The 25,356-nt window shown below is 39.7% G+C and overlaps 1 protein-coding gene across 1 annotated transcript; it reads right to left on the reverse strand.

The window, feature by feature from the left end:
• Positions 1-860: 860 nt before the first annotated feature.
• Positions 861-5,595, reverse strand: pold3 (polymerase (DNA-directed), delta 3, accessory subunit). Its single transcript, XM_080502917.1, has 12 exons — positions 5,470-5,595; positions 4,983-5,038; positions 4,617-4,716; positions 4,490-4,529; positions 4,202-4,334; positions 3,854-4,088; positions 3,517-3,589; positions 3,233-3,398; positions 2,951-3,054; positions 2,621-2,706; positions 2,459-2,537; positions 861-1,159 (listed from the first exon to the last, which is right to left on the reverse strand). The coding sequence occupies exons 1-12, from the start codon at positions 5,524-5,526 to the stop codon at positions 960-962; spliced, it is 1,329 nt and encodes a 442-aa protein (XP_080359043.1). The 5' UTR covers positions 5,527-5,595; the 3' UTR covers positions 861-959.
• Between the last annotated feature and the right edge of the window lie 19,761 nt (positions 5,596-25,356).

Genomic DNA, 25,356 nt, shown 5'->3' on the forward strand with positions numbered 1-25,356 from the left:
AACGCTATATAATCAGTCATGAATACGTCTTGCGTTGTTTTCTCCTGCTTTGGGACTGTGGGCTTGTGTTTTATGGCTATACGGTTGATAAAACTGAAAAAAAAAAAAATGTAGCTATATTCTGTAGATAAATGCAGCGGTGTGTTTTGTGGTCGTCTTTGAAGTTCAGGTTCTTGCATAAATGTCAGTTCCACTCAGTATTTTGGAGATTTCTCTTCCTGTGCAACACTTAATCTTGGGAGTGAATTATATGAATTATATGTAATTACCGGCTGTGAGGAAACCAAATCAGTCATTGTCGAGGGCTTCCATCTTCCACCGGGCGCGCTTCACTTCAAACAAGATCACAGCCAATATAAGAAGTCGTTATTTTCGTGGAGTCGTTTTTAAACACAATTTGAGGAACGTAGACAGAAAAACTAAACAAAAATTTTGAAGTAGAGAAACTATGTTTTTGCAATTTTTTTATTTTAAAGTTCCAATAATTTGTTCCATCCTCTGGAGTATTAAAGGATTTCTGAGAGATATTTATTCTCAGCAGGCTGGATTTTTGTAATAGTGCGCTTACAAGTCTCAGTAAAAAAAAAAATTAAAAAAATCTGTTCGATAGCTCCTTGGTTAATTCTTTTTATGCCTTTATACTTCATTTTAATGTTTTTCTTTTATTTCCTTGTAAAGCACTGTGAATTGCCTTGTGTCTCAACGGTGCTATATAAATAAATGTGCCTTGCCTTACACGTATGATAGGGAAAAGATGTAGAAAAGCACTGGAAAGACAGGTTTAAGTTTGTAACATTTATTAAGTTTAACATAGTTTCATAGCTGTGGATGGTGAAAACTTAAGTGTTGTGAATAGGAAACGTTCACATGTCGAGGTCCTTTTGCACACTGCGTCCCAGAAATAGTCTCTGAAGTCTGCTCAGGTGGTCTGCAGCGGTGCCGACGAGGGCTAAAAACGCTTATTTCTTCTGGAAAAATCCCATGATTGAAGCTTGTTTGGTCGATTTGTTTGCCGAGGCTTTCTTCTGACTCTTCTTCTCATCTTGTTTACTCGTCGACGGGAGTTTTGCTTTGACGGGGTCTTTCGGAGCCGACTTGGCGGCTTTGAAATCGTCTTCCGACTCGGAGTAGGATTCACTTACGTAGCCTTTTTCGGTTACTGTAGAAAGACGTGAACGGGAATTAAACATGAATTCAAAATATGCAAAGTCTTTAGTATAGGGGTGTGAAACATATTTTAGTTCACGGGCCACATACAGCCAAATGTTATCTTTCATGGGCCCAAATGGCAAGATAGTGCCATAGTCACTTTTAAATTTAAACTTGAACGTTTTTCTTTGTTGTGGAGCAGAGCATAAGTGTCAAAGATGTCTATATTTATAGATAATTGATACCAAATATTATGACAATCTGGTGCAAACTACAGTGAAATGTCAGGAAAACCTCTGTAACTGTTGCATTATGCATGTTTTTACAAACTCATCCCAACAGCATGACTGTGAGGCTAATTCTAGTTTGCCATCTTTCATTATAGCATCCCCAATATCTCATCTGGGGTCTCAGTGTGGTTTTATGTCAGCTCCTCTTAAAAAAATGCGTTAAAAAATTTTCTTTGAAATGTTTACAATTTTCTTTGTGGTTTAACAGGCTGTAATGCAGCCTGTTGCGGACTGATTTCGGCTCACAGGCCTCATGTTTGACATCCTTTGGGAGTGTTTTAGACAAATGTTAAACATACATTAATATAAAAATGTTGAAAACAAATGTTTTAAAATAACTAATATTAAAAAAAAAAGTTCCTTTAAATTTTACTGTGCTTCAATCACATATCTAAATAAAAACTTGATTCAATCTTCAGGAAGACAACACACAGTCACATATTTGGAAATCAGATCCACTAAAGCCACTCTGGATCAAGGAGTTTTAGAAGATTAATGAAGCATAAAGAGTTGCAGGGAGTTTGAGAAGCAGGTTACACCCTGGAGAGGTGGAAAGTCTGTCCCAAAACTCTACAATCACACACTCATGTACTATAAATAGCATGTGAAGATAAATTAAAGTGACCAATACAATTGAGAACAGAAAGGGGGTGAATGGGTAAATTATTCTTTGTGTGTCTGCTTCAGCTTGCAGTTTCAAGCTCTGATGTCCCAGTTTTTCACCCTAATAGATGCATTCAGCTCGAATTTTTGTCCATTGCGTCAATGAAGACAGATTCTGTGTAATTCTCTTGGAACCCTTTCTTTTGAACCGATTCATCTTCCTACCGTTTTTGAGAAAAAGTGAAATTGAATTCATAGAATTAAGAATTTTTTGGAGGGAATTGCTTGACGTCTGATGGGCTCAGCATGAGCTTGGAAAAATTCAGTCGCACAATCTTTGAACGAATGTCTGCCTCTGCTATCTATGTTTTCAAAGTTAAAAAAAACACACTGAAACGGTTTTTATCTCTTCATACCAATGCATCCTTCATCGTCAACAAAGGTCTGTGACTTCAGGACGCGCCTCCTCTTCCGGATCTTCATCTCGGGGTTCACCTGCAGGAAGAAGAACACGTTTTTAGTGATGCTCTGATAATAGAAAACGCATATTAAATGTATTTCATATTTCCGTCACTTACATGCGAGTGCATAACAGGCAAAAGCTGCTTTTTAGGACTCGGTGTCTTTTCTTTTGATTCTATCGGCTGTGGAGAGTCTGGAATGACTGAATAGAGGGGAAAAAAAACAACATTTTCTACATGGGTCTTTATATTTTTTTTGTCAAAGCAACTGAAAAAAGGGTTATCAATATAATTTATTAAGTAAATAAAGATAAATCTGCAGCTTTGATCTTATTCCAAATTACTTATTTATTCAACAACATGGTAAACACCTAAAATGAACAGTCATACTTATTTTCTTAACGTTTATCAATTTAATAAAGAGTAGTAAAATAAAGAGATGCTAACCATCTTCATCACTGCTGTCGGGTTCGGGTTTCTTAATCCTTCGCCTCTTTTTCTTCTCCATTTTCTCATCATCACTGCCAGAATCCACGATTCGCTTGGTTTTGCTTAAAAAAAACAAACACAAAAAAGACATTCTAAAGACGACAAAAGACAAACGTTTCCAAATACGCACATCAAGTAACAAAACTTGTGCTGGATATTTTCACTGTATTGATCAGTCCTTATTTTTTGTGCCTAGTTGAAATGATTTGGCACAGATTTCCTTCATTGATAGAATCGCACCTCCTGGAGTCTTTCTTGGTGTCTTTTTGTTGCTCTGATGCAGCGGCAGCTTCCTCCTGTTCTTCAGGTTTGGAGCTCTTCTGCGGCGGCTCCGCCCGAGTGGATGATGGAGCTGCTGCTGCTGCTGGTTTCTCATTCTCCTGCTTCACAGTTTTGTCGACTTTTTCTATGGAAGTGATGATGGAAAAAAAAAAGAAAAAAATCACACGAGGACAAAAAAAACAAACCGCAAAGTGTTCTTGTTTGAAAGACATTTTGTGGAAATAAACATTAGAATCACTCACTTGCTGTTTGAGTTCCAAAGAAGTTCATCATCGGATTGGTTTTTGCAGCTGGTTTGCTTTGGGAAGGCCGGACCTGCAACACACAACACCGTCACACACTCTTGATTAATGGAGATAAATTACAGGCACCGAAATGCCGCTTTCTCGATTCATGTGAAAACACAGCATTGTTGCATATTTGTTTCGCATTTACACTGCAGCGTGTTTACATGCATTTCCCCTTGTTTCCACAGAGACTGAGTGTTTTCGAAAACATTTTCAGTGCCTCCAAGCGCTGTCGTCTTGTGAACGGACACTGTTTTCACTAGAAAATGCGGCCTGAGAGATCAGTCCCTACCGGTGCCTCTTCTTTTGGTTCAGACTTGGCCTCTTTGACGCTTTCCTTGGGTTTATTTGAGAACATTCCCATGATGCCTTTTTGTGGTTTGGCGGCTGGTTTTGAAGCGACGCCTGCGTCTCCGTTCATGCCGGACTTTTTAGTCTCGGGAACAGCAACCTGCTGCTTCTCTCTGACCAGCTGCAGCTCCAGAGAAGACATGGGCACCGCGCTGGCGCAGCGGATCGCGCTGTATCTGCAAACAGAGAGAAGAAAGGGGATACAATCAACATTTACTTGTATACGATTTCTGTTGTTAAAAAAAAAAAAAAGAAAAGAAGAAGCTGTATGGCCTCTTGATCAACATACTTGCTGCAGTTTTGAAGGTTGTCTTTCACAGCATCGTAGTCAACACTATAGAGGGGGCCGCTGTCTTTCAGGAAAGCTTTCTGGACACTGTAGACGTGGACGCTGACTATCGGGCTCATCTTGGATTTACAATCTGCAAAAAGAAATATAGTGAGATGACACTCTGCTGCCTTCTCCACCGCCTAAATCTTAAAGTCCCAAACTAAAGCTTGCAATAGAATAAAGTGGTACAGAGGTGAGCTGTCAAATATAGCACAACTACTTTTATATGATATAATATTTACACACCTTCCAGTTGATCCTCTCTGACCACCGATACTCGATGACTCTGCAAAGCAAACAATGTCAGAATGAAATCTGCAGCTCTGGGCATGGAGAAAGATTCAGTGAAATCCGAAATTGTGATCCGATTTACCGTTTCACCGTTGTCCACAAACTTTCCCGACACAAGATAAGTGGCATTCAGCTGAGCTGAGCTCTCCTTCCTCTTGTGATCCAGGTAGTGGTACAGCATCCTGACAAGACACATTTTATCTGAGTGATCCAGCCTAGCTGAATAGAGGTAGATCATATTAATATGATCTGCCTCTGTCACACCTGACTCCCTGCCTTCTCTACTATTAAACTGCCACCCTCCTGAAATCGTCTTCTTCTCCTGCCTTGCAGCTCCATCTCTAACATATTTGAATCTGGCTTATCTAACTTAGCCTCGGAGATTTACAAAATCTGAATTTTTAGACTGTGGTACGAAGATATAAAAATCCAAAAGAAGAGCACTCACTGTTTTGCTGTGTTGACATGGACTCCAAGAGTTAGACTGAGCCATTTATAGGTCACCTGGTGGAACATAATACTTGATTATAAACATGTTAGGAACCATTGTTAATTTAAACGGATACGTTGAACTGTGCATGTTCGAAATCTTAACATACTGACAATTACACACACGACATGTGGCTGAATCAGGTGTCAGTGATTTCTAACGACGGTAACCTGCAACAATTTTATGACATTAAACGCAATCTAACTCCTTTCTTCTACGTTATCCTCAAGCCGAATGAACGAAAACCACCAAATCTATCGTGATAAATGTCAATTGTACGATTCCACACGCATAAAACATCGTAGGAGCGATATCATCTTAAATTGGGTGTTTCGTAAACGGAGTTCAAGTGTTAATCATGCCGGGACACGTTTCAAACTGCTGCCTGCTCGACTCGAGAAACCTCACAACAAGATGACCCGAGACAGATAAAAACCGCACTTACTATTTTGTTGTGGTCGTTAACATATTCGTCAATGTTATCCAGATAAAGTTGATCCATTGTTTCTGATTTTCTCCTCGACCCGAATGGACAGCGCGGGAAGAGCGTTTATTTACTTCCTGTTTCGTGTCACGTGTCTACCGGTGTTTGGAGGTTGTAGGCTGCCCCCTGCAGGTCGAGTCAGGTACAACAGGTATCTCACCGCAATCACTGATGGTTTGATTCAATTAAAATTTTGATTATGGCTGACAAAAGGTTCAAATATGGAACAATTATCAATGAATATGCAAACCCCGCAGAAAGAAATCTCGGTGCTATATATTTAATTCAGATCGTTGAATAAATAATAATAATCGCATTCATTTATGTCTCTCTATTTAGATTTTGTTATCTTGTCTTTGTCAGTTTAGTTTATTCTTTCTCCTTGTAAAAAAAAAAAAAGTTTAACAGAATTGCTTATTCTCCATTATTATATAAAATTATTTGATTGCATTATTCGACTATTGTTATGTATTTGTCTTTGATTACATTTGTCTCTTTGGTAAAGTTAATACACGTCAACATAACTAACTTAACTGGCACATAGACTCATAAAGACATTTTAAAGTATATTCAAAGACATGATTAGTCAAGTACTACATTTCCTGTTTGAATTATGTTTCAGTGGCATCAATCCAGGAGCTATCAGGACCCGGTCGCTGTTGTGATTGAAAGGGGCAATCCAAGATTTTGCACCCTTGATTCAAGTGTCGCCCTCTTCATGGGAACGTGTTGGGGTCGAGTATAGACGAAGAAGCATGACTGAGTGGTACACGCTCCGTCAGCCGCAAGGTTTTCCACTGGTTTTAATACATAATGTTACCCTACTCCGGTTCTGGCATTCTTGCTATGTTCAAAAATTGATTTTAAATGTCCATAAATTAATCTTAAAGCATGCTTTGGTCTGATCTGTTGACTCTTAGATTCTGAGCCATTCTCAATATTAAAATGAGATTGTAGTTTTTACATGAAGTGATAAGTTATTCATTAAATTATTTCTTTTAGAGTTAGAAAATTCTGTATGATAGACTTTTCATGATCTTTCTTTCTTTGTTTGATTTTCAGATTAGTTAGCAAATAATGTATAGGTATTAATCTTACTACTGTATAGATAGTTCATTCGAACATTAAACTGAACATATGTAAATGTTTTACTATAATTTCTTCCACATTTCCTATATAATTCTCATATAAAACAAGCACGTGGGATTAGTGTGTGTCAGTCAGACCACAGTGGTTCATTACAATCTCCATATATTATATAAAAAAACACACACACAACAACAATAAGCCAACACATTTCTGTGAGCATATTATTATAGGTACAGGTTATACTGTAACCTGTTATTCTTGAAAGTATGTGTTTTAGTACTTCACCACACGTGAAGTAAATAAAAGTACTTCTTTTTCAACCTCTATCACATTATAGAATAACAACTGCTCTTTGATTACCCCAGGGTGAAATCCGCAGCTTCCACCTGGGGGAGGGGGGGGGGGGGGGGGGTCCGCGTGCCATTTCGGGCAATAATGCAATTTGTGTCTCTCAAAGTGGAATAATAATGTAAATAAATAGTCTGTCAAAGCCAGTCGTCAGCCCCGATGGCTCAGCTATGAGATCGATTTCTCAGCCCTGGCTCACACAGAAAGGGTTTTAAAGGTGAAGGCCTCAGAGCATAAATAATATCAATCATTAAAAAGGTTTTGTTCTCATAGAAACAATACAAGCTACTGTTTTCCCTGCAAATGTTGCCTAAGAAACACTCTCGGAGACAATGGTGTCCATTTTAATTTCAGAGGTCACATACAGACTTGTTTGGCCGAGAACAGTAAAATCTATTGATTATTTAGTATATTTTTCAGGGACCTTGTAGGAAAACATTAATGTTGAAGAAAAGATGCTCCGTATCAGATTTTAGCTGTAGCTAGTTTCCATCTGCAGTCCCTGGGCAGACACGCAACATAATAATACATATTTACAAATATAACATACAGTAAAAATTTATAACATTAGCATTAACCATTAAAATGTGACAATTGCTTTCATAAAAATACCTACAGATATTAAAACTTTTATGTAACACATTATACAGAAAATACAACATAATACACATAAATATAAACTACAGTAAATGAATGAATACATTAAAAAAAAGTGCATTCTGAAAATGTACAGATTTAGTGCACTTTTTTTGGCAAACAGTTTAATTTATTTAAATAACATTTCTCTTTACAAATTTGGTAAACACTTTTTGTTTCTCAGGTCATTGGACGTCTGCAGCCTTGTAGTGTGCAAAATGTCACAAAGTTGCTCTCAGTATCAGAACAATCACAAAGCTTTTTTTGGGCAACATTGTGTTAAAAACAAGTTGGTAAACATATTTAGATTGACATAAATTCGCAAATACACCGCAAACCATACATAAACCCCAATATAATAATGTGGGAGATGTAGGAACCTATGTTTGTCAGCTGATTTGACAAAAAACAGGGAGAACATGGAAACTCGATACAGAAAGGCCTCTATACTGAACCACTTACAGCTTACAACAGTCTGTATCTTTGCCTTTGGGTTCGTTTTGTTACACGGGGCTTATGTATGAATGTATGAAGGTTTTAATTTAAACACGAGAAACCAAGACATCCCCAACAGTAACAAAAAGAAAATCAAACGTTGAGGGTTTATCATATTTATAAAGGAGTTGGAGGAACAACAATTTAATCAAACCCTCCAATCAGCCCGCTTGCATCCTGCTTCTTTTTTTTTTTTTTTGGTCTCATAGAAACAGAAGCTAAAAAGTGTACGCTACACTGTTTGTTTGTGTTGAGCCGGCTCATGCTTGGACTCTAATCAGCCTCTTTCAATATGTTTTGTTTTAGCACGAGTGAGAAAGTCGTGGGTTTTGATTCCTTTCTGTGTGCAGCTTGTGGTTTCTGTGTGGAAATAGGATTTACCCTGCCTGTAGGGTAAAAGTGGCCCCTGAATGAAGCAGTAAAACAGATGGATGGTCGGATTCAGGCTGCGTAACTCCTCTGAAGTCCGGAAACAAAGAGATTATCATGTGATCTCAGTCCGGGGCTTTAAAACATGAAGATAGCAAAAGAAAGCCTGTGTTATAAACATGTTGCCCAGTGTTATTGAGGTGTTTTATCTGGTGCAGCTCCTCCTGGGTGTTTGTGAGAGTTACTGGATCAGTGGATGAAGGTCTGCTGGCTCGGCTCTCCCCGGTGACTGAAGACGAGTTAAACCTCCTAAATAATGGACATGGACACCTGCACAGTGAGAATACTTCTCTACAGCCCCATACATTCCAGTGGTAGAGGTACTCCATCATAACAGCCTTCAGGTTCAATTTGTATTTTTCCTCTAATTTTATCAAATTTTATCGTGAAAATGTCTTTTACTGAATTGACCCATTGTTGGACAGCCACAGTTGGGCACTGGTGGGGGTAGAGGGTCTTGCTCAGGGACACATGGTGCATGTTTTTTTTTGGGACCGTGGGAAGAAAACCCACACACAAGCGGGAAGAACAGGCAAACTCCACACGCTCGGGCACTCAACACTGCGCCACCATGTGGCCCAATTTTGATGACTCTTTGTGCCCAACAGCATGATCAAATCTGCCCTGACAGGGAACAACCGATATAAATGATGATGTGCAAATCGAATTACTTCCATTAGAGTGACTATGGATGGTAAGAAGATCCACCTCTGTCTTCTACACTGCTTTATTTAATTCAGGGTCATGGGGTGACGAGTCTAATCCTTGCTGACAATGAGCCAGGGCGGGGTGTATCCAGTACAGGGAAAATACACACACACGCACATGCACGCACGCATGCACGCACGCAGGCATACACACACACACACACACACTGGGGATCTTGGGATCTAATCATAATTCATTTCCAGGACAAAAACCTGCTTGTTCTTATTAAATAAGAAACAGATGGGCTCATTACAGCAGCAGCAGCACAAGAACCCGAACAAACACAAACAAACGCAGTCAGATGGAAGTTTTGTTTTTAACCAAAGCGAAGACTTAATATTAATATTTGAGGATTCTCAGTGTTTGTGTGCTAACGTTGAGCAACCTTGTTAATAACGTCTGGCTCCTCACTGGGTGACACATGGGCTGTCTGATGATCTCAGGTTGTGACACCGGCTTCATTTGATGCAATATTTATGGGAAAGCCGCTCTGAATCTCGCTCTGCGGTGAAGCTGGTCAGCCCGCACAACTACTCCAAGCAGAAATGTCAAACAGGACGGCGGCAACGTGAAGCCGAGGAGGGAAAAATAATCCCATAATGATGTGTGAGTGCAGGAATATTTCTATCATCCAGAAAACAAAGAAAACAAAACAAAATTGGACATTTTGCATGGACCAAAGTTGACTTGAATGAAAAATTAATTAAACGTGAGTCAAGTTTATCTTTGTAACCCTTTTAATTTATTCACCAGTGTAATATAGTCAATTAAAAAAAGAAGACTTTATAAAAAAGCAAATCAATTCTCTTCGAGATGTTGGGATTTTACCATTTAGTTGCATACAATTTTAGAATGTTTCAAATTTGCTTTCTGCATTGGCTTCCAGTGCGTTTCAGGTTTGAGTTTAAGATTTTATTATTAGTTTTTAAACGTCTTAATGGCTTTGGGACTCCTTATCTTTCTAACCTGCTTTTACGATATGAGCCCTCGGCTGTTGGCGTTTTTAAAAGCAGGCTCAAAACCCACTTTTTTTCATTTAAAATTTGTTTTAGCTTAATTTGTTTTATTTCATGTATCAATTCATTTTATAAGCACATTGTGCGGCAGCCTTTGGATTCATTCATGTATTGTATTAATTCATTTATCAATTCATTTAAAAAGCTCCTGTTTATTTTTAATTCGTTGATTATTTTACTTACTCTTTCTTCTTCTTTTTTCTAATGTAGTCAGTATATTAGCTTAATTTGTTTTATATAATTTATCAATTCATTTTATGAGCACTTTGTGCTACAGCCTTTGGATGAAAAGTGCTCTATAAATAAATTTTGATTTGATCTGATTTGTAGTGGTAGGCACTCTCAGATCACAGTGGGAATATCACTGGTTTTGATGACAAATGATATTTCTGATTTCTGTTACATAAACGTTATTAAATCCCCCCCCAAAAAAACAAGTTAGTACACTTTTAGTGACGAGTGTAAACACATTTAATGAGGCATTCGGGTCGTCTGTCGGGTTAAAGTTGAATAAATCCGCCTCCTCCGAGGGGCAAGGGTTAAACAGAGGTTTATCACAGGGCTCAGATTCTTTTGGGAGATTTGATTTACTCCCAGCAAATTGAGTGAGCTGATATCAAACCGCAGCCCTGCTAAAGTAACACCAAAGTGCCACTTGAGTGCCCCAGCGCCTTCTTCTGGTTCACTCAAGAGCCTCTCTGGTGGGAACTAATGGGTCACAAAGTAAACCTTCGCTGTAATCCAACCCCGCGTGGGAAAGACGTGCTGGAGACACTGGATTCAGGCTAATTTTTTTATTTTTTATTTTTTATCTTACAATACCTACCATTTCTTGTTCTACACAATGAAGATCTTATGATGTTGAGCCACAACCAAAGAGGCCATGTTGGATTCGATAAGAAAGATGACATAGGTTTTACATTGATGTCACCTTCATGATCACATGTTGAAAAAAAAACCACACACACACACACACACACACACACACACACACACACACACACACACACACACACACACACACAGAGTTAGTTGTGCTAGTATAGAACAACTGAAGAATTCATTGGCCATGTTGAAACACCCCAAAACACCGACCACGCCGATTTTAAATTACCTCTAAATTACTTTATTTCAAAGACATGATTTATTTATTGTCTCATTTCTGATTTTACTATTTTTATACTGCCTTGTTTTTATCTTATGTGCTTGATCTTTCAACTTATCTGTTTTTTACAGTGTCTTGCTGTTCTGACATCCCCGTATGTTCCATGCTTAACTGTTCCCTTGACACATTGATGATTCCATTATTGACTATTTATTTTATTGACTGAGTGCAAATGAATTGCCTTTTGTGGGATAAATAAAGTTGTCTTTGCTGAAGTGAACTTAAACCGTAAATAACTGCGACTGATCGCTCACATGAAGGTCGAGGTTAATGTTTGGAGCTTATGGTTCTCTGTGCATGGAGAACCAACTGCACCCACTTATGGCCCAACATGAAAACTACTGTACATTGTTTTCAGTGTTTCTGCTGTTTCCGTATGAACACACATTGTCATTGCCGAGTAAACAAAATGCAAAAATGCAGCGTTCACCCTCACTGTGTGGATCACTGAACAGTCATCATCAGCTGCCTAATCTTTCCACTGAATCATCCTCATAGAGGTGAAAACAAAAAAGAAAGAAGCAGAAGAAGAAGAAGAAGAAGAAGAAGAAGAAGAAGAAGAAGAAGAAGCAGAAGAAAAAGAAGAAGAATTTACATATGTTTGTGCTGAAATGTAAGAATGAACGTTTGAAAAAAGTTGTCTGATAAAGTAAAGACACATGACAAATGTACTTGATTACTTGTTACCTCTGACAAAAGCAGATATAATTGGTTATTTAGGCAATGGCAGCAAAGGTCATTCCGTCCTTCAATGTGCCTTTCATGTTGTTTCAGTGAAAATAATTTGCTGCAGAATTGAATGTTTTTGTTGTTTTGTTCACTCCCGTCAATCACAGCTGTTGTTTTTTTCCCTTTTCCTTGTGTGTTGAGGCATCAGTTAGACACAGAGGAAATGAAATGTTCCTTCAGATAACAAGATGTAATAGTTTTACTCACAGAAACATGTTGAGTGCTCTGCAGGATCCACCAGCAGCAGCACGTTCAGTCATGTTTGGTTTTTAATCGCAAGTGTTTGAAGAGCTTCAGTCTAGCTTTTACATCATTTCCTGTGTATTTGACCCGTTCGATCTAAAGAAAAATTGCTTTGATTTTGTTTTTTAAGACAAACAACCATCAAAAGTTCCGAAACAAACGTGAGTTTTATTATCATAGAGAATGAGAAATGAGTATTGTGAGGTTATGAGGCCATTGACTGTGGATTCAAATCTACAATGAAATGTCCCGTATAGTCACCGATATCCTGGTTTCAAAGAGTTTTTCAAAGCATTTGACAGAGGGGAAAAAGGAATTCTTTGATTCTGATGTAAAAAAACAAAACAAAAAAAAAACTGCAAGTATGAGCAACATTTGACATTGCTGCTGCTGTTTTTCATGCCCTCTGATAGCACACTTGGACGGCTCTCAAGCCTCAGATCCACAGAGAAGATATCTGTTCTCGGGGAAATGCATAATGAATGTACGACATATCTGACTCGCTGCTCGCAAAGACTCATTTCAGAGGCATTTTCTCTCCATTGGGCATGAGGATTCCCTCAGCGCACAGCCCTGATTGGTTTTATGATTTAAAGAGTCCAAAACGCTGATAGCTCCAAGGGGAAGTTATCTGCTTAAATCCTCAGATGTCAACTTCTTCAAATGTTTGACGGCAGTCACACTTTCCATGGCGGCACTCGGGGGAGCAGGCATGTGTGAAATAACATGTAGAGATCAGAAATAGAGCAAAGAAAGTGACATGTTGTGCGGCCTCCTGCAGGCGTCGGGTTCACAGGTCCGTTTTTTGTGTGTTTTTTTTTCATTTTAGGAACCCTGTATCGATGTGCTTTTATATATATATATATATATATATATATATATATATATATATATATATATATATATACATACATATGGCAGAGTACAGGATAGTACACCAGTCCATCACACAGTGCAGCATCAGGTAGAAAGCTAGAATAGCTGGAGAAAACCAATGCATACACTGACAAACCATCCACATTCTGCCCAGAAAGGCCAGCAGGACTGAACCAACAACCCTTGAGACCTAATCACGTTTTCCTGATAATACTTTACAAATATAATACTTTACAAATAACTGGGACATTAAGAAAAGTTCTTCCAGTATTAGTAGTCCAATCCTCCATCCAAGTGTTTTTTTTTTTTACTAAACTCTAAGCCGCGTCCTTCGTAGCCATCACTATTGGTGTGTGATTGAATGGGCGAATGTGATATATGCAACATAATAAACATAAGTACATCTCATGACCATTTAATCTCACAACACTGATGCCATTCAGTGTGATGATTAAACAATTAAACAACGAAAAAAGATGGAATACAAAAGGCTAAAAAGCCAGCATAAATCCCAAATCACCACATTAATCTAACAATACATTTATCAATCAATCAAAAACCCATCCATCCATCCATCCATCCATCCAGATTTAGAATCAGCTCTGAAAACAGGAAACATATTCAACTACAAATGGGCCACAATGAGATGAATTAATCACAAGAACGCCATGATTAATTAAGAATCATGTTGAATAATGAATCGATTTGAGAACAGCAACAAGCAGCACTGCACCGGTGAAATTCCATCATTCTGTTTGAGCCCTATAGTTGTGTTTTTGTTTTTTTTAGTGTGCAACATGGATACAGGTGGATAGAAAGCATGTGATTTATTTGTTGTTGGAGGTGTGGACACACAAATCCCACATCCCAGAACAAATGGGCAGAGACAGCAGAGGAGCTTTGCGTAAGCCTCGCCTTAAATCGTGCATCTCACTCAGGAGCCTCCCTGAACTCGGTCAGAAGCATGTCTGCAGTGATAAAGGAATTATTTCACAACAAATATAAATAAAAAATTAAAACAAAAAAACAAACAAACTGAGAAGTCAAAGGAAACAAGACTTCACCTGATGAATAATCAAACTGATGATAAATATTGATTTGCAGCTGCACTCATCACTGGGCGAGGTGAGAAATCATTCGGGGCTGTAACTCCGATCACTCCCTGCCAATTTGATCCGGTGACCTTGCTGTCATCAAGACTCTTTTTCCAGCCTCCATGCTGAATCCTAATGAACCCAGTCGTAAGTCACTGCCCGCTTCGTGTGATGAGCAGATTTTCTGCGTTAACATTGAAATGACATGGTGGCTGTGGCTGTCGCTCCAGCCCTGCCGCAGAGAGGCTGTCGCGGCTGCACCCCGGGCCCAGTGTCAGGCTCTGTCAGCGGGGATGATCATTAGCCGCCTCCCGGAGGGGCTGTTCTCCTCCCAGCATCCGAGCCACTTCACCCTCAGCCCTTTGTGGTGCCTGCTGATAAGGCCCAAGCTAATATCTGCTGGGTTTGCACGGCTGCATGGGAAATGATAAACACAGGCTGAGCCGCCGTCCACTCCATCAGGACAATAGAAACTGGATTCCTGCCCCAAGGCCATTGTTACTCTAGCACAGAGGATGGTGTATGTACAGCAGAAATCCTGGCCAGGTGCTTTAAACAAAACATGAGACTGCGAGGGAGGTGACAGATTGACTTCGCAGGTACAAAAGCTGGGCCATAAACAAAATGTCAGACTTTCAACCTCTGCAACCGTCCGTGTACAGACTGTCAAAACGTCCTTGAGAAACATAACAAATGTGATGGCCGGACCATATATATATATATAAACTGTGCTACTGCACTTGCACACTACAGCTGTAGTAAATAGTTCTTCTGCACATGCTCAGTCGATAGACAATAACCACAATGGCGGCCTCCAGAGTGTCATGATTCCAGTCTATATTCATCTGGGACCTGGTAGTTTCTGGTTCAAAGTCACTGGAACAGCAGTCCAACTTCGTTGCCTGTCCATACTAATGTCTGTGTACATTGTTAATGTTTATAACGCATTGAGTGCAGTTGTGTGTTTTCATTAACAAACAAACAACAGTACCCATGAGTAGCTGAACATAAAGTCACATGGTTTTAAGCATTTCTGCTGTTTTCGTGTAAATGTACATCGTTTTCAAAAACATTGTCATGGAAATGTGAACCTTTTCTGACATGAAGACGCTTTCACTTGAGAAGCCATAGTTGTAAAGACAGCCACCGGTTCAGTGGGAGAAAAACAAAGCTCCAGTGGAAAGAATAATGGTATCTACTGATATATGAGTTGGTGACTGCAGCACCTCCTCCTCCTCCAACAGCACTTTCAATTTGGCGTCCTCTGATGTCCATTAAATCTGAGTCTAAGTGCCTGTCAGCATGCAGTGACACTTTCACTGCCTTCCAGATGTCACATCTTCATGCAGCAACTTTCTCCAAGAAACCACTGGAAATTTATTAGTATTATATAAAATAATATAACCCAGCCAGACACTTGCTGCAATTTAAATAAGTATAGATCGGTTACTTTAAGATCCTGGTGTCCTTTTTAGTAATTTGGACTTTGCCTATGTTCAAAGTTACCCCAATCATGTTTTCTCACAAAACATTGAAAAAATTAAATGTACGCAAATGCAGTATATATATTAAATATAGATCAATAAAAATGAAAATCTAAAAAATATCATTAAAAACAGATAATTAGCTCTCTAATAAACCTATAAACAACATCAACAATGACAATAACTACAACAACACTCATACTAATTTTATTACTCCCTTCTACTCTTGCTTTAACTTTTACCATTAGTACTGGTACTTTTATAAATACTGCTACTACTACTTGTAATAATACTTCTACTGCTTCTACTAATAATGACAATACAATTTGGTAGAAATTCTATATTGCCTATAATTTGATAGCAATGGCACTCGTGTTTAAAAACATTATTTTTACGTTTTTTTTTCTGAAAAAGGATTGATTAGGTTTCCATATTTATGAGATCTTCTGTTTGCTGTAACAGTTTGTTTGTGGTTCATCACTGACAGGTTTCGTGATGTCGTTACCTCTCATCCCTGCAACCATGAAGCTTCAGCCTACAGCCTCACTGACTCACGTAAAGTCATTATTGGCCTCGTCTCTTTGGGAATGCTAATAGTTTGCTTCGAGTGAGGCCTGTGTTGCTGCTTGTCCGTGACATTACGCCAACGCATTCATTTAGATTTCCATGCACAGTGAAGTGTAAAACAGTCTCACGTGTAATCACATATAATCCTAATAATATATTGGAAACATACCTGGCTCCATAAGTGGGTTCACTTCCACAAAGAAACTCCTCCATGCATATAAGCGCTCTATTACAAGTACTGCATGGTAATATCTCCATAATCATTAAAAACACACACTTAGCGCCCGGCAGGCTGCACTACTGACTCCCGCTACCAGATCTGCATGATGATGATGCTTCTTGCAGGGAGCTGTGTGTACAACTCGATCTCTGAGGCTCTTCAAACGAAGCTTGGGATGCTCAGATCTGGCCATGTACCGCACTGTGGGGCAACAGTTACTCTGTGGGGGGTGGACGCAGTAGGAACCGGCCGTGTGCCCTCAGCCAGGGGCTCCAACGGAACATTCACATCTGTGAGACTCCCCACAGTGGATACTTGGCACGTTCATGGTCCATAAGATACAACCTTATAAACCCCTAGAGTGAAAAGCTCCAACAAAATGAAGGAAACACCTTTTTTATTCTTTAAAGTTTATTAAAGATCTTTACCTTAATGTATGACATGAATTACCTTTACGAAGTTTGCTGTGTGTAGCTTGCAGGATGAAAGTGCAACCTGAGTCACACCCACGACGATGTTGTGAGTCCACAGGATTGCACAAGAATAATACGTTAAAAATGAAACATGAATGGAGCTCTCGCTGTTGTGGCATACATGTGTTTGGAGAAAAATCCCCCAAAAAGGGAGAAAGAGGAGACTATAGATGCAGTCGTGGCTCGGAAACTTGGTCTTTCATTTTGCAATAAAACACACTTTATGTGAACGTAACAAACAAAATGAGTGTGATGACTATTGAGATGTTTTTAATAAACTTGTCTACTCTTATATGGAGTAGACAAGTTTTATTTGTCATGGTCACCTCAAATATCTGACACTGAATTTTATCGCAGGGGGTCTTTCGTCTCAAGACCATGACAGATCCCGTCCTTGAAACATTCTCAGAGTGTGACGTAACACCACTGATTTAGAGCCAAGATCATAAATATAGTCACGATTCGGCCACGATTAATGTAAAAAAAAAATTGGAATAAAACACTAACTGTATTCACAATCCCAAATGTGGCTCATTCTGTGCTGCTTGGCGGTGAAGTGGTTTGTGCTCTTACCTCACATTGGGAATATCGAGTCCGGTTGGGGATTTGGATCTCTCTCTCTATTTGGATCAAATTGCTCTTTGGGATTTTCTCCAGGTTTTCTATTGTCTCACCGTTAAAAAAACATGCAGAATATTTGGTGAATGAGTGTGTGTGACTGTCTCCAGCCTCACACAACCCTGCATAAGATTGCTCGACCCAAGAACACCTGGCAGATTCAAAACTCATAAACCTCAAACAGACCTGGGGGGCCATTCAGAAATCTAACCTGAAACAGACAACAGTGACGATCCTTTGTTACTGCCTTACGTGCCTGACAGCATTCATGGACATGACTATAAATGTTTAAAGTTAAATCCAGTGGTTTTGTCATAATTCTACAACCAGCTTCCATCACCAAGATCTGCATCAGAGAACACCGATTGACATAAAGATGACATGAAATCAAATTCTTAAAAACACACAGAATTCATCAACTCAAGAGGAGTTGATGCACTTGTAAACGCTAAATTCAAAATGTTGGTTCCATGTATATGTAGAATTTAGTGAGATACTGTATAACTATGACTGTTTAAAATGAAAAACTGCTTCATTTTTTCAAGGATTTTTGATTTTAATAGATTTCGAAAGGTGCAAACTGATCTGAATTGTATCCTTGCTGAAGTGTATTTGGTTTATTTCCCTTCCCTCTTAACACCTTGTCATTATCTACTAGCAAACATACATACACCCTCGCAGCATTCTCACACTAGATAAATTGTTGTTATTGTTGACTGACATACTTAACAAGCGTAAAACTCAATAGAAACACATCATTGACTCCTTGGTTATTATCTGAAGTGACTGCAGGAGGCTCAATATTGATTTTATGGGATGTTTAAGTGCCACTTGGGGTGAAGCAGCAATGTTAACAGTCGAAATATGGATGACCAAGTGGGAGATGGAGAGTTTAAGACAACGTCTTTGCAAATATGTGTTAATAGACACTTTTCTTGATTGGGATTGTGGGACACATTGGATGGACGGATCAATGGAGAAAACAGTTAGCAAACAAAGATTACAAAGACTTAAGTCTCAAATTATTCAAGATAAAGTAGTGCGAGAGTGAGAAAACTACATTTCAAGAATAAGAAAACACCCGGTGTTCAGCAGCATAAGCAGCGAGGAGAAAGGAATTAGCCACCCAGGGAGACGAGAAGGGCCACCAGGATTTATAAGATTAGCTAGTTCTGCTTCACTTTTCTGCAGGTAGTAGAGAGGTGGCTCACCAAACTTATCAAATAGGAAAGTTTTCAATCCCTTTATGGGCAAATCAGTAAAGGTATCTTCATAACCGCTGGTGATGCATTTTAATTCTACTGGTCTTTTATGTCAAATCCCCCCCCCACTGGCCAGCACTTCGCAGGCAGTACGCTCTCTAAAGACCGACCAATCGGGGAGCGAGAGGACTCACAATCTGTGCACATTCATTTTTGCTCTGTAGTTTATTCCCAAAAACTTTGTTTTGGTATGGATTTATGTTGGAGTGCCCATGAGCCTCGGACGCAAACAGAAGCAGGTCCATAAGGTAGAAATCCTAGCAGGCAAAAATGGATTGAAATTTAAAGGTGTACCTTGGCAAACTCATAAATGTTTAATTGTGTTTCTGTAGGATTTATTCTGCTATTTATTTGAACAGAAATGTTGTTTGTCTGCCAGATTATGTGTGGAGCATACTGTAGTTTTAGGCAGCGAGCCGTCCAGTCGTCATTTGAACAGTCAATTTTTGGAAAAGATGACCAAAAAAAAAAAAAAAAGCGGTTGGGTTGTTCAAAGCCTCTAAAATATGTGTATAATGACCATCACCATTTGTTTAATTTTGCCTGAATTAATCTTTTGTCACCAAAATATAGCAAATTATCAGCTCATGTACACAATGCACAGCTGACATCTGATTTTGCATTATGCCCAGTAAAGACCAACATGATTGGTCAATTGATACCATGTGGTCTATACCTTTTGAAAGGCCCTAAGCATGGTTGTCATGTAAACGGATATCGTAAATGCAATGAATGTTTTCCGTTTTCACTTGAAATTGTGTGTGTGAACAAGCCCCGAGTGTTGCAGGTTCCCGGAACAAGTCCAAACTACTACAATCTGCTTCTTTATCATCAATATCAGGTGGCTGAAACTGATGATAAATGACATTATGGGATTTTAGCGTCGCCTGACACTAAAACACTAAAACTGCAACAGAATCTCTTCTGTCTCCCTGATGACTGTCATGTTCCAGATCTGCTGGTTTGAAGACATTTAACCTGTATGCAATCTGAATATTCATTTTCTAAGGGGATTAATAACAAACTAAATTGAGCCTGACTAAACTGACCCAGAGTCTTTGAAATTCACGGTCTCAATTCGTTTCTTAATGAATGGAAATTTAATGCTCAGCGTAGCGCCACTCTCCAATCTTCGATAACTGCACTTGCTTCACTGTGAAATCCAGTGACCCCTGATTCATTAGCTCAAGCCGTGTGTGTGTGTGTGTGTGTGTGTGTGTGTGTGTGTGTGTGTGTGTGTGTGTGTGTGTATGTGTGTGTGTGTGTGTGTGTGTGTGTGTGTGTGTGTGTGCGCGCTCTTAACATTCGGTTTCAGATGGCTTTGCTTCCAGGAGTGATGAGCCTCCAGCAGTTAATGTGAAGGGAAATTTATCTATTAACATCTTAACCCTAAATGCGTCTCTCGCCTCGATTAATGTCAGAGAAGACGCGTGTCATTTGTTTGCAATCACATTTTAAGTGATACTTATGAAATATGCGTTTTACCCCGCATGTAATATTAGCGGTCCAAACAGCTCCCAGAAGTCCCTTCGTTGTCATCAAAAAAAAAATATACTTCGGAAATTTGAACTACTAAAAAAAAGACAAAAAAACCCAAACATATGCTCATGGTGCAAGTTGCAGGAAGCTCTACCCGCACCATTTGGTGGAATCACACATTGCTGAACCGTTTCTATGGCAGGGGACATGGAATCAATGCCTCCTTCTAATTTGATCGTGATTCAGGCCCTGTTAACTTGACAACATACGGTTTGGGTGTCCGTTTACTTAACATAGGTGCCCAGAGCAGCTGAAATCACAACTTTGTGATACAGAGGAAAACAACTTTTTGAAAACTAGCCATCTATGTGTATCCAGTGAAAACGCTGCTTCTGTGATTGCGCAACATGCGTGGAGTAAATAGTTCTTCTGCAAGTAGCAAGACTATAACAACACGGGTGGCATCCAGAGCGCCACTTTCAGAGTTGTTGCTTTTTGCCAAGGAAACAGACATCGTTTTCAAAATGTTGCTGTGCAAATGCTAAACTTTTCCAAAACCAAAAACATCAAAAATTGCGTGTTCATACATGAAATGGTGTCTCAAGTAATCCCTTCTCGATAAACACATGAAACAGCTGTGTATTATAAAATATGAGTAAAGCAGTACCAACTCTTTTGCAAGTAACAATATAACATAATCACAAGTATAACGTATAAAATATGGGGTTCATGTTGGACTTTCTTAGTAGTTTCATGTTTAAAGAAATGTTCAGGTTTAATACCATGCAGTGCACAGTGTTTATCTGTAGGCTAGTGCGTATAAGAGCAGATGACGTCATCAGTCTTTAGCGTTTGTGTTTAGCACACCTGTATGGTCTGAGGCTTTGAGGCTGATGCAAAACTGTCAATTATTATAATGGTCGCACAGTGTTCAGTACTCTAATCCCTGGTGTGAATTTGGGTGCGCTGGCCTCCCTGTACAGAGTTTTCACGTACCTGGGATTTCTCTCGTATCCTCAAAAAAACAACAAAAAAACCCCCATGCTTTTAAACTTAATTGGTGTCTCTAAATTGTCCGCAGCTGTGAATGTGAGTGTTTCTCTCTGACATGGATGGGCATCTAGTCCAGGATGTTCCTTAGTATCTTCACTCATTGTCAGGTGTGATCAGCTCCAGCACCCACAAAAACCTGAATATCAGTGTCTTCTTTGGGTTTTTTTTTTGGTTTTTTTGACACTGCAAGGTCATACGAAAGGCTTGATTAAACCATATAGCCAATCAGGACTGGTTAGTTACACATTTGAAACCCATTTCCAAGATAATAGGTTCTCATGAACTGGCTCAAGAATAGATTTGTCGGAACCTTTAGTGGAACCAGCTGTAAAGCAGCAGAAGCTGATTGTCACAACAGACCCAAAATATCTATTTTCATTCTTGTATAAAAAGTAAAACAGATCTGCTCGTACTGCTTGTGTCGTTTTTACAGGTTGTTGTCATGGCCGCAGGTTGTCATCGGACTAAATGATCGGCTGTCAAACGTGAAGAATGTGGGTGTTGATGGAGGAGGAGGAGGATGAGGAGGAGGAGGAGGACAGAAATATCTACGCATCAGCGCAGCATTGATTTTCCAGCCGCTTAGTGGCCGATACAGCCATTACTCTGAATGGTTAAAACACGTGTGCTATTGACCCTGTTTCACAAATCTGCTTAAAACACTGCCACCACCGAAGTGCATCCTCCTTGTTGTCCGCTTGTGTTTGTTTTTCCTCAGTGTGTTGCTGTCCACGAACCTAATACTGCAGAAAATAAAGAGACAAGATGTCAAATTAAATTAAGTCGCTCCCACCTGTTCCCCTTAAACTCACTATCGCACAACCTGCCATCAGGCTTTTTTTCCAGGCCTGCACAGATACTGGAATGGAGCCGAGCAGCCTCTCGTTGCTTTGATATCTCGCTCCACAAGAGCTTGGAATGAATTGACAACTGAATAAATCATATAAATGAACATTTCACTCCACATACGTTCTGTATGGTGCAGAGTATTAATATTTTATGACATAACCGCATGCAGGTGTGGTTTACACCTCAGGAACAGATCCTGCAAGTTTGTTTTTGTGAAGGCTGCAGCGCAGAATCAAAGAATAGATCAGAGATAGAAAGATAGATGGAGGGGTTATACAGAAACAACTCGGGCACAGATAGTCTTGTATACTGCTTTGTCTAACCTAAAGGTGTGGAAGGAAATCTCATCTTGCAGTGGGTGAAAAGCAAGATACACCAGAAATAAAGTGCCCGTCCATCAAAAAGCTAAATCGCAACTACAGTCAGCTGGCAGTCACCAATTCAACCATTTTTAGGTTGGAAAGTGGAGGATGTGGGTCAAAAGAAAGTGCTTATGTAAAGAGGGAATATTCAAACTCCATAAAAAAGGCTCCCCAAGCCCACAATACAACCTGGGATATTCTTGTTGTGAGACAGGCGTCCTACCTACTGAACAACCTACTTACTTACTTACTTACTTACCTTCCTACCTACCGAAATTAACCAATTCAAACCTGTTCTACACATAAATACACTGGAAAACTTGGTGGATGTTCGAGTAGCAAACCACAAAATTGTGTGTGAGACGACTTTGAGTCTGTTATTTTGTCTCATTCTGCTGCTTATTTGAGGCTAGACTATACCTGAAAGGAGACGTTAAAGTGTGTAACAATCCTCGTGTGAACCAGTAAATTTGCTCAGCAAAACTATCAGCAAGTAATATGAAGACGATTCAATTCACTCCAACTCGGGTGGCGATGCCGTGAAGAGTTATCAACTTAAACTGCAGTTTTCCCACTTAGTTTTTTTTAGCTTTTTAGAAAGTTTTTTTCCTCTTATTGTTTTAATATCTGGCTCACAGCTGTGCTGTTTTCTTTCAGTCTCACAGTGACACACATGGTGTTCTGGCCACTGCCAGAAGCTGTGTTTAGTAAAGAAGCTCTATAAAAAAAAAAATAAAAAAATAACCACACACACAACCCCACTGCTTATCTCCAAGCTGCAGACAGACACAGTTAGCAACCACGAGGTGAACACGGAGGAGCACTCGAGGACAAACGAAGCAGATATATCCTGGAACAGACCAAAAAAACAAAAAAAACCCAAAAAAACATCTGAGGCGAGAGAAGGAATTTTACATTCTCCAAGTGGACACAAACATATCACCCTATGAATTAAACATAGAAAGGTGGAGGCGATGTGTGTCGACTATTGCAGGGTGTACTCGGCCCCCGACCTCCTGGTGCCACCATGCACTGGTTGCATTGCCCCATAACCTTCCCTTCCAATAAAACACGGCTGGATGCCAATGGATAGACGGTGGTGCCGTGCAATAATGTGCAATTGTTACACCACTCAGACAGCGACAGCATGGCGCAGGAAAATGTTCACTTTTATTACTCACAGCCCAGTTGGTACAAACAGGGTACCCTTGAGATTTACCCCCGCTCTTCTGTCCGACGTGTCCCCGCTTCTGCTGAATTATTTTTATCTCAGGTGTGGATAAAAGCTTTCCTCTCCTCCCTTCCTTGTGTGTAAAACCTGCTTTCTGGACAAAATGCATCTGAACATCAGGGCAAAAAAATTGACGCCAACTTTCATTTTTTCCGAAGAGAAACCCAGACAATTAAATTGAAACGTATTCTACAGGAACTTTGCCTCACATTACTAGTAATTACACCCCAACACAGAGAGACAATTTCCTTTGTTGCTGCAGGCATGAAAGCATCCCCGGAGATAACACCCGTGTGGAAAACATCAACATGAACCAGAAACATCAACCATATGGATAAAATCATCAATAACAACCAGGCGATCACTGATATCTATTCTCAGTGAAAGAAAAAATTCCGATGGACTATCTTCAACAAAAACAACAAATACATTTTTTTTAATTTGTTGACATTTTGGTAAGGAGAAACAATAAATTATGACCAAATTTCACTGCTCAATAATAAAGTTGCTGCTATCTCCATCAAGAGAAAACGCTTGGAAACAACAGAAGAGGTTTGCATTAAGTGTTGAGAATCAGCACAGAGATTAGTCCCCACTTTTTACCTGCATCCAAAAATAGCTTTTCGGATGCATCGTCATCAACCTGGCTCAAGGCTCAACTGTTGCCTATATTTCACCAGCTCAAACTTTTTCTGAAGATGCTGTGAAGTGAGGCAGCATCTGTTAATGTGGCATGCTTGGTTAGATCAACAAGCTCTACGGGGAGACTGTCGAACAAAAGCAGGCAGGAACGCCACGTTGTGATTCTTCACGCTCAGTTAGGTTTGTCCACCATGTCGCCTTCGAGCCTCGCTGTCTTGCCTGATTACTTCCAACAGGTTCCACTTCTTCAGTCATTTGATATCAACAAGCTCCAGTTGACAACATTGCACGGTTTGATTTCCGGAGTCATTTGCATAATTACTGCCCTCTCTGTCGGAGAGACTCTTGAGAGAAAATGAGTTCCTTCTCATTTACATCCACTCTGTAATTTCCAACCGGGCCTCAAAACAGGCAAAAGAAGAAGAAGTATCAATATCTAATATGACAACTATTAATATCAAACTGAGGGTGAAGGCTGTTGGAGGAGGAGGCGTGTTGGCAGAGAGTATATGTGTCTGCAATGCTCTGAAAGGAATCGACCATGTTTACCTCATGTTTCCGTCACTAATCGCTGTTTAACTGAACCTGCCAGACAACACGACAGACCTGGAAATCACTGCAGTGAGCTGTAAAGACGGGGAATCCTTTTTTGCTGCGTGTTAACAGGTTTAACTGTGGAGCCGAGAATAATGGCGGGATGCTGCAGGACGGAGGGGAAGAGGAATAGAAAGCGGGGATGCTGACAGAGAGACAGGCATTCACTCTGAGTTATGTAAATGT

The sequence above is a fragment of the Blennius ocellaris genome (assembly GCF_963422515.1).
Source record: "Blennius ocellaris genome assembly, chromosome: 10".
Classification (NCBI taxonomy): Eukaryota; Metazoa; Chordata; class Actinopteri; order Blenniiformes; family Blenniidae; genus Blennius; species Blennius ocellaris.

Coding starts and splice junctions, on each gene's coding strand:
- pold3 (XM_080502917.1), bottom strand. CDS start 5,526: ATGGATCAACTTTATCTGGATAACATTGACGAATATGTTAACGACCAC. Junction 4,089..4,201: donor AACCTTCAAAACTGCAGCAA/GTATGTTGATCA, acceptor CTCTGTTTGCAG/ATACAGCGCGATCCGCTGCG. Junction 2,707..2,950: donor CGACAGCAGTGATGAAGATG/GTTAGCATCTCT, acceptor CCCTCTATTCAG/TCATTCCAGACTCTCCACAG.